A 10,161-nucleotide genomic window follows, 5' to 3' on the forward strand; every position below is an offset into this window, starting at 1 on the left:
GACGCGTGCTTGTGCGTGTATGTCTGCGTGTATGTCTGGGTGTATGTCTGCATGTATGTCTGCGTGTATGTCTGCGTGTATGTCTGCATGTATGTCTGCGTGTATGTCTGGGTGTATGTCTGCGTGTATGTCTGCGTGTATGTCTGCGTGTATGTCTGCATGTATGTCTGCGTGTATGTCTGCATGTATGTCTGCGTGTATGTCTGCGTGTATGTCTGCGTCTATGTCTGCGTGTATGTCTGCATGTATGTCTGCGTGTATGTCTGCGTGTATGTCTGCGTGTTTGTCTGGGTGTATGTCTGCATGTATGTCTGGGTGTATGTCTGCATGTATGTCTGCATGTATGTCTGCGTCTATGTCTGCGTGTATGTCTGCAGGTATGTCTGCGTCTATGTCTGCGTGTATGTCTGCGTGTATGTCTGCATGTATGTCTGCGTGTATGTCTGCGTCTATGTCTGCATGTATGTCTGCGTGTATGTCTGCGTGTATGTTTGCGTCTATGTCTGCGTGTATGTCTGCGTGTATGTCTGCATGTATGTCTGCGTGTATGTCTGCGTGTATGTCTGCGTGTATGTCTGCATGTATGTCTGCGTGTATGTCTGCGTGTATGTCTGCGTCTATGTCTGCGTGTATGTCTGCGTGTATGTCTGCATGTATGTCTGCATGTATGTCTGCGTGTTTGTCTGCGTCTATGTCTGCGTGTATGTCTGCGTGTATGTCTGCATGTATGTCTGCGTGTATGTCTGCGTGTATGTCTGCGTCTATGTCTGCGTGTATGTCTGCGTGTATGTCTGCATGTATGTCTGCATGTATGTCTGCGTGTTTGTCTGCGTGTATGTCTGCGAGTATGTCTGGGTGTTTCTCTGCGTGTATGTCTGCGTGTTTGTCTGCGTGTATGTCTGCGTGTACGAGTCGTTTCTGGGTCTGTCTTTCTTGTGCTTATTTTTGTTCATATTCTATCTATGCTTTTAGGAGGCCTTGACATTTTCCAGAATAAAGATATTTTCGGCAGCAAGGTAGCTAGGAACTTTTTAGTGGAATGACCCTGACGCACAGAATCAGTCCATGTTACTGTACATGTTAATGCTGATGCTGTTACTGTGTGTGTGTGTGTGTGTGTGTGTGTGTGTGTGTGTGTGTGTGTGTGTGTGTGTGTGTGTGTGTGTGTGTGTGTGTGTGTGTGTGCTACGAATGTGGGCGGGCGTGCCTGTCTGGAGTCCCTTGGGTGTTCTTACTTTGGGTGTTCTTACTTCGAATGTTTTATTGTTTTTATGTTTAGGCTTGTTGTCATAAGTTGTTTGGTTGCTTTAAAGAGTAGATGAACCACACGTTTCCATCCATCGCTTAATTGTATCGACAATAAGTTATCTCATATCTTATGTCTTATGTCTTATGCTGAACGAGAGATGACGTCGGCGATGTAGGATTCACGTGCCCTGATGTTGACACAGCAAATTGCAGAATTCTGAAAAGTGACACAGAGAAAAATGTTTAAAGACATGTATCCTAAATATGCTAAACTAAAGAACACTGAACAATAATAACACTTAGTTAAAACTATTCTAAACTTAACCCAATAAGCCGATAAGGCTAAACAAAAACAAACGAAACTAAACTAAACTAAACTAAACTAAACTGTATTGAACTGATCTTAACTAAACTAAACTAAATTGAACTGAACTGAACTGAACCTAACTGAACTGAACTGAACTTAACTAAATATTGTACACAAATTAATTGAAGTAAGTCAAGTAAAATAGGGTAAAGTAAAGTGAAATGAAGTTAAAACATGCATCAGACCCATGCCGCATTAAGCTCTACTGAAGTACACTAAAACAAACTCAACTCAACTCAACTTTGAGGGACCTCTTCTCTAAAACTACCTGCCAGTTGCAGCTACTGGTAGGACGTCAGCCGGGCTGTGAAAATACTGTGATTGGTCGGTTTAAATTCATTTGAATGAATCGACTTTTGGTGTAAAATAGATTGAATTTCGACACGAGTGAATTTGCTTCAGTACCAAGAAACCCGAACGCTTTTTTTGTTCCGACACTCACCGTCAATGTCTATTTGTCCGTCGCCATCTTGGTCCATATCGCCCATGACGTAATTGAATTCGTCTTCGGTAAGCGGCTCGCCGTAATGTGACGTCAAGAACTGGCGTAACTCATCACGTGACAGTTTTCCGCTTCCGTCCTTGTCAACATGGTGGAACGCTGCCTTCATTTGTTGTTTTTGGTATTCCAGCATACCAACTTTCTCCGACATGAGCTCAATGTATTCGTTAAGTTCTATAAATCCGCTGTCTGTCAAAATAAACAGAAAGGCATGATGGGATTTGTCTGTGGTTGGAGCGTGAAGCCGACAAATTTAAGAGGATGAACAAACAAAAATGACAGGCAACAAACATACACACACACATACACACACACACACTGGTACACACATACACATACACAATCACACACACACGCACGCACACAAACACACACACGCGCGCGCGCGCGCGCACACACTCACACACACACACATATGCACGCGCACACACACATGCGCGCGCACACACACACACACACGCTCTCACACACACACACACACACATACACACACACACACACACACACACGCTCTCTCACACATACACACACATACACACACACACACACACACACACACACAATCATATACACACACACACATACACACACATACACACAAACACACACACAAACACTGATACACACACACACACACACACATACACACACACATCATACCGTTATCATCAACTTCTTTGATCATTTTGGCGACTTCTTTTCGCGTCGGATTCGCCCCCAGTGCCTGCTGCGCGCGCATCAGTTCTGTGACGGATATCCGGCCGTCGCTATTTTTGTCAATTTTGCTGAACGAGGCCTTGATTCCTGAAAAAGTATAAGTTTATTTCAGTTTCCATGCTTGGTAAACAAAGAGAATAAGGGAATAGGAACGGTGTTGTAGTGTGCTCACAGTGTCAGGCTTGGGACGTACATGTCTTTGTGTTTGTGTAGTGTAGTGTAGTGTAGTGTAGTGTAGTGTAGTGTAGTGTAGTGTAGTGTTGTGTAGTGTAGTCGGTTGTGTATTGTAGTGTTGTGTATTATAGTGTAGTGTCGTGTAGTGTTGTGTATTATAGTGTAGTGTAGTGTAGTGTAGTGTAGTGTTGTGTGGTGTATTATAGTGTAGTGTCGCAGTGTAGTGTTGTGTATAGTGTAGTGTAGTGTAGTGTAGTGTTGTGTATTATAGTGTAGTGTAGTGAAGCTTAGTGTTTTGTGAAATGTATAGTGTAGTGTAATTTAGTGTGATATAATGAAGTGTAGTATAGTGTAGTGCAGTGAAGTGTAGTGTAGTGTAGTGTGGTGTGGTGTAGTGTAATGTAGAACAGTTCAGTGTAGTCTAATGTAGAACAGTTCAGTGTAGTGTAGTGTAGTGTAATGTAGTATTGTGTAGTGTTGAGTATGATGGTGTAGTGTACTGTAGTGTAGTGTAGTGTAGTGCAGTGTAGTGTAGTGTAGTGTAGTGTAGTTTAGTTTAGTTTAGTTTAGTTTAGTTTAGTTTGGTTTAGTTTAGTTTAAGTAGTGTAGTGTACTGAACGTAGTGTAATGTAGTGTAGTGTAGTGTAGTAATCAGTGATTCATGGCAGATTTAGTTGTAAGTAGTACAGAGTAGTGTTAAAAAAGATGCAACGTACCAAACAACACACACACACAACTACACCTACCCTTTAGCTGCTCTTCTGTCATTTGCGTTCCGCTCTGGAAAAAAAAAACATGCTTCGATGAAGAAGTGGTAAACAAACAACGAAAAGCTAATCTAAAACGCCCGCGCACACACACACACACACACACACACACCCTTGCGCACACACACACACACACACACACACACACACACACACACACACACACACACACACACGCGCTTGCGCACAGACACGTACACACACACACACACACACACACACACACACACACACACACACACACACACACACACACATATACACACACACGCAAACGCTCGCGCGCGCGTTGTGCACGCACACACACACACGCACACACACACACATACACACACACACACACACACACACACACACACACACACACACACACACACACACACACATGTTGTGTACTATCTTTTGCAGGAGAGCATACATTAAAACAAAAAGAATCAAAAACAGATTTTACAGTTGTTATATATATACTCAAGGCAAAGGGAGAAAGACAACACACTTACATTAAACATAATACAAAAACATATCATGAAGAACAAGAACTGTTGCCCGTTGATGCCATAGTATCAGTGAAACAACCATCGAAAGCTACCGTAAGTACGGAAAACCTGCAAGCATATCTCTACTATATAATAACAAGAGGCGAAATCGACAAACAGTAACACAAACTCAATCACTCCGTCACACACACACACACACACACACACACACACAGTAAGCATAGGTGACACTGTGCAAGAAAGCGAGACACTAGATCTAGATCTGTCTGTCTGCATTATGTAGCCTACTTACAGGGACACGACTGCCAACTAGTCTCGGCCCGCTCAAAATAACAATGACCGAGACTTTCAGTAATTCCTTCGCGTGACGTCTAACCCTCTTACGTCATAATGTGACGTCTTCAAATGACGAAATGTTAAAGTTTCTACCACAGACATACACACGCACAAACAAACAAACAAACACACACGCACAAACGCACAGACAGACAAAGTTACGATCGCATAGGCTACACTTACGTGAGCCAAAAACATGGATGTAAGTGAGTGTGTGTGTGTGTGTGTGTCTGTGGTCGCCATAACTCACGGATGACAAAAGGCAAGAAAAAGAAAATGTGCATGCAAACTGTCTAAGAGCCACAGATGTGCACCTGGCTTTCACTTTCCTGATTCATTGTTTCCTGTCTCAGATCATGCAACTCCCCATTATGGAATACACCGTATACAGTTCGGAACAGAGTCTACTGTTCATCTGTGCATAATGCCAGTGATAATTGACATTCTATATTGCTATTATACGTAGAATAAAGGAAGAAGAAACAGCTTGACTGGAAAGTACAGGAATGGTCTCGAAGCCAAGGGAGGCAACTCTGGCTTTTCTAGCCATAGAAGGGAGGTAACTCTTACCATGCAAGCATACTTTATCATTCTCAAACGTAAAACCCGAGCGAAGCCTGGCCCTGGAATACTAGTACACTTTAAAAACCTACAAGCACAACGTCAATAAAGCTTAAAGGTCCTTGTCTACATTTTTATACCGAAATCGCCATTTGACCATTAAAATGCAGAGTCTATTATCTACAAATATCAACAATACACCCCCTTTCGATCAGGAAAGACGAAGCCAGTGTAGCCGTTTGAAAATTCATTGTAGTATTCCAGCGCAGTACTCATAGTAGGATATCCTTATTTGGAAAATGCCAAGCGCAAACCTCCTCTCAAATCCCGTGCATTTCGTGCTTTTAAAAAAAAGCGTGGACAGCGCTCCAGTGTCAAACTGTTGCTGCACTTGTTTGGGCGTGGTTATAAGCATAGTGACACGAATTTGATTGGTCAGTATCTTTAGGCAAAGCACATGTTCTCAGCAAACAGAAAACAAAATATTGGAAGCGTGAGTCACGCTACCCAAAAATAAAATCTTTTTTACATATATTTTTTTTTCTATAACTTTTTTCCCCATGGTTCATTCATCATTTGACATAATTTAGTATCGAAATCTAACCATAAGATTATTGGAAAAAAACCAAAAATGTAGACGACCACCTTTAAACGCAAACATCAGCCAGCTAGTTCCGTTAATGCACTATAAGTGTGTAAACCGGTGTACAAGGAACAGTTGTCCGCTGGTAAAAACAGTCCCACACGTCATTTTCCTAGGCTTTCAGCGGACACATTTTTCTAGGACAGAAAGTCCTAGCCTATACTTAGGGGTCGGACTTTGGGTTCTGGGGGACATCTTTCCTTTCACATGTTCCTGGGATAACGAGTCCGCCGGACTTTGAAACAGACAGACACTTCATCCTTTTACACCGGTATAAACTTAAAAGCAGGGAAAACATATCAATGTCAGTTCCTTCAGCTGACAGCTTTGGAAAAAAACAATGTGTTACAAGTAAAAAGAAAGAAAGCACACAAATATGTTTGACGCGCGTAAGGCCTAGTATAGAGACCTGTAAAAAAAACCCACTAACATTGGATGCAGCCAAGGTACACACAAACTCACTCTCCGTCATACCCAAATATTGCTCAGATAAAAAAAAAAACATTTTTTAGCAGAAGAAATTAAGGCAGATCTTTAGATACACGTATAATTCTAACCAAAAAACTGCTGTTTAACATCTGGGCTATACCACTGAAAAAATATCCTTAACTTTTTGTGCTCAGTGTATTTTATGTCTGTCTGTCTGTCTGTATGTATGTATGTATGTATGTATGCATGTCTGTCTGTCTGTCTGTTTGTCTGTACGTCTGTCTATCTGTATGTATGTATGTATGTATGGATGTATGGATGGATGTATGTATGGATGTATGTATGGATGTGTGTGTGTGTGTGTGTATGCGTGCGCGCGCGCGCGCGCGTGTGTATGTGTGTGTATGTATGTGTGTGTGTGTGTGCGTGTGTGTATGTATGTAAGTATGGCAGCCTGAATGACGGGGTAAAAACGGCCATACACGTAAAAATCCACTCGTGCAAAACAAATAATGCGAGTGTACTTGGGAGTTTCAGCCCATAAACGAAGAAGAATGTGAACAAGAAGAGAGAACGTTTTGAGACCCAGTCAGTGACACCACGAAACTCATGCGGGGCTAAAGCCGAATGTTGCCAAAATTATTACCAAGTCCAATTTGTGGCCACATTTTGACCAAATTACGTGTCGTGCCCGCTGCTTACTCTGGCAAAGATTCTGTGGACAATGTATGTCGTATTACAACATATATTATGCGATTATCGTTTAATATGGTGAAATATCTGTCCATGCTACCTTAAGAGTGTTTTGGCTGTAAGGATTCATGACTATAATATCAATAAATAATTTCAATTATGTTTCGTGTGTGTTTAATGTGTTATTCAGATTTCAATTTAATAAGGGAGATTACGTCCACCTTGTCACGAAACAACATTTAAAATTGTACTCTTGAATGTATGTGCTAATGGAACCTTTATTATTCAGTTTACTGGTGAAGTAACTACCGTGAACGTAAACAAAACAAGAACATCAAAAAAAGAAAGAAAGTGACAATATTGCATAGAAAATTACAGATGAATCAAAATGACAGTGAAAAGACTACGAAGTATTTCTGTTAAAAGTGCTTTTTGTAGCAGCTGAAACAAAATTAACCATTTTACTGTCAAACTACATGATATTAAAAAATAAAGACGTTTCTCTACTTCCAACTAACGGCAAAACTGTGCGTTTTTCACGTTTGAAAATGCGCTTCACAGCAGCAAAACAAAATAAATAAAAATAAAGGAACTCAAATTTGTTTTTTTATTATGTTGAAATTTGTGTCTCTACTTTCAAAACTAGGACGTCTATCATTTATCCAATAGCTCATGCTTGAACAATGACATAGCTTTGCAGCCGTATGACTTACCATAGTTACAGTCAAAATGCTTATATCCAGCCTTGAGAAGAGAAGTCAATTACTTCCACACACGTTGCCCGATGGACTATACTGACCGCCACTGTGACAATTCTCTACCGTGGAACAGTTGTATTAATAGCCTTACGTCAAAAGACGAGTATGGTGCGCCGTTTGGGCCATAGGCTTTCATGTACGAATCACTTTCGGAAGGCTTTGACGATATACCGTTTGCAGGCTTTCGCTTTCCTTTGGAAAAAAAATAAACAGAAAAAGAGGAAGAAGAGGAGGAGTAGTACCAACAATTAAAGAAGAAGAAGAAGAAGAAAAAGAAGAAGAAAAAGAAGAAGAGGAACAACAACAACAACAACAACAACAACAACAACGACGACGACGACGACAACAACAACAACAACAACAACAACAACAACAACAACAACAACAACAACAACAACAACAACATGCCCAACCGTACTCAGGTTTTGGAAATATATTGAAATGTACAGTCATATTAGTAAACATTGGCGAAAGAATTAGGTTGAATGTTACAGATGTCCATTTTTGGTATAAAAAGTGGCCGGGAACGTAGAAGAAGAAGAAGAAGGTATAAAAGGTAACAGCAAAAATATGAAGAAGATTAAGCATATTATTTTAATCGCAAAGTTGTGCGTAAGCATTTAAAAAAAAACGATTCACGATTAACACTGGAAATTATTTTTGGAAATCATGTTGTTTTGAGATTTCAACATTAGTCCAAAGTTTTATTTATTAGAAACATATTATTTTTTATTGTCCTAGATTTAAGGTAAAGACAGGCATATGTTATGATGCGAATACTGTTTTTGAATAGACCAATATAATTATGATGACATATGATAATGTTGACACTACACATGTTGACACCGGCAGCCACACTATAGTTTTACGTATGATTAATTTTAGTCCTTTTGTATAATGTAAAATTTAACGTAATGAGTTTTTCTGCACCTCATGTAAATGAGAAAGTATGTGTACAAAAAGAAAACACACAGATACCATGTTTGTTATCACTTGTTTATTGATTGATTAAAATTTTGAAAAAACAAACAAAAACAAGAAATTCCTCCGAGGTAGGAAAAACACCCCCGTTGGTCAAAGGGAAATAACCATTCTCACTGCCACCAACTGAGAAGGTTATTTCCCTTTGAACATTAATATGTCCCTCTATAAGTCCTTGTAGAATCTTAATCCACCAATAACTCCCTAACCGTGTGTTTGACTGGTCCCAATTTTTGTAAGGACCGTCTCAGGAATGTATAGAACCTGTTCACCAAGTTTGGTGACGATCGGTCCGTTCATTCTTGAAATCTACATGCGAACACAAACAAACAAACAAACACATCGAGCGAAACCTATACACACCCCTATACCGGGGGTGTAATAAACTGCCAGAGAACAAATGTTCTTATATAAGACATGAGGCGGGCTAACCAGAGTCACTCACTAAAGCTAAAATGCTGAGAAATAGAACAAAAGTGGTTCATTCACACAGTGGAATGTGAACAACCGAGTTCTCTCTCTGTCCTTTTTATATTTAGTCAAGTTTTGACTAAATATTTTAACATCGAGGGGGAATCGAAACGAGGGTCGTGGTGTATGTGCGTATGTGTGTGTGTGCGTGCGTGTGTGTGTGTGTGTGTGTAGAGCGATTCAGACTAAACTACTGGACCGATCTTTATGAAATTTGACATGAGAGTTCCTGGGTATGAAATCCCCGAACGTTTTTTTCATTTTTTTGATAAATGTCTTTGATGACGTCATATCCGGCTTTTCGTGAAAGTTGAGGCGGCACTGTCACGCCCTCATTTTTCAACCAAATTGGTTGAAATTTTGGTCAAGTACTCTTCGACGAAGCCCGGGGTTCGGTATTGCATTTCAGCTTGGTGGCTTAAAAATTAATTAATGACTTTGGTCATTAAAAATCTGAAAATTGTAAAAAAAAATAAAAATTTATAAAACGATCCAAATTTACGTTTATCTTATTCTCCATCATTTGCTGATTCCAAAAACATATACATATGTTATATTCGGATTAAAAACAAGCTCTGAAAATTAAATATATAAAAATTATTATCAATTTTTTTTTTTCAAAATCAATTTAAAAACACTTTCATCTTATTCCTTGTCGGTTCCTGATTCCAAAAATATATAGATATGATATGTTTGGATTAAAAACACGCTCAGAAAGTTAAAACGAAGAGAGGTACAGAAAAGCGTGCTATCCTTCTCAGCGCAACGAATACCCCGCTCTTCTTGTCAATTCCACGTGCACTGCCTTTGCCAGGGGCGGTGGAGTGACGATGCTACGAGTATACGGTCTTGCTGCGTTGCGTTGCGTTCAGTGTCATTCTGTGAGTTCGACAGCTACTTGACTAAATATTGTATTTTCGCCTTACGCGACTTGTTCTCTCTTTCTCTCTCTCTCTCTCTATCTCTTTCTCTTTGTCTCTCTCTCTCTCTCTCTCTCTCTCTCTCTCTCTCTCTCTC

General features: G+C 40.1%; 1 protein-coding gene across 1 annotated transcript; it reads right to left on the bottom strand.

Annotated features, from left to right (window-relative positions):
- Nucleotides 1-1,368: 1,368 nt before the first annotated feature.
- On the bottom strand, nt 1,369-3,784 carry LOC138980847 (uncharacterized). The gene is made up of 4 exons (XM_070353729.1): nt 3,755-3,784; nt 2,778-2,921; nt 2,058-2,306; nt 1,369-1,465 (listed from the first exon to the last, which is right to left on the bottom strand). The coding sequence occupies exons 1-4, from the start codon at nt 3,774-3,776 to the stop codon at nt 1,428-1,430; spliced, it is 453 nt and encodes a 150-aa protein (XP_070209830.1). The 5' UTR covers nt 3,777-3,784; the 3' UTR covers nt 1,369-1,427.
- Nucleotides 3,785-10,161: the final 6,377 nt, after the last annotated feature.

Source organism: Littorina saxatilis, linkage group LG11, assembly GCF_037325665.1.
Source record: "Littorina saxatilis isolate snail1 linkage group LG11, US_GU_Lsax_2.0, whole genome shotgun sequence".
NCBI classification, from domain to species: domain Eukaryota; kingdom Metazoa; phylum Mollusca; class Gastropoda; order Littorinimorpha; family Littorinidae; genus Littorina; species Littorina saxatilis.

Coding starts and splice junctions, on each gene's coding strand:
- LOC138980847 (XM_070353729.1), bottom strand. CDS start 3,776: ATGACAGAAGAGCAGCTAAAGG. Junction 2,307..2,777: donor CAAAGAAGTTGATGATAACG/GTATGATGTGTG, acceptor TTATTTTGACAG/ACAGCGGATTTATAGAACTT. Junction 1,466..2,057: donor CGGACAAATAGACATTGACG/GTGAGTGTCGGA, acceptor GTCACTTTTCAG/AATTCTGCAATTTGCTGTGT.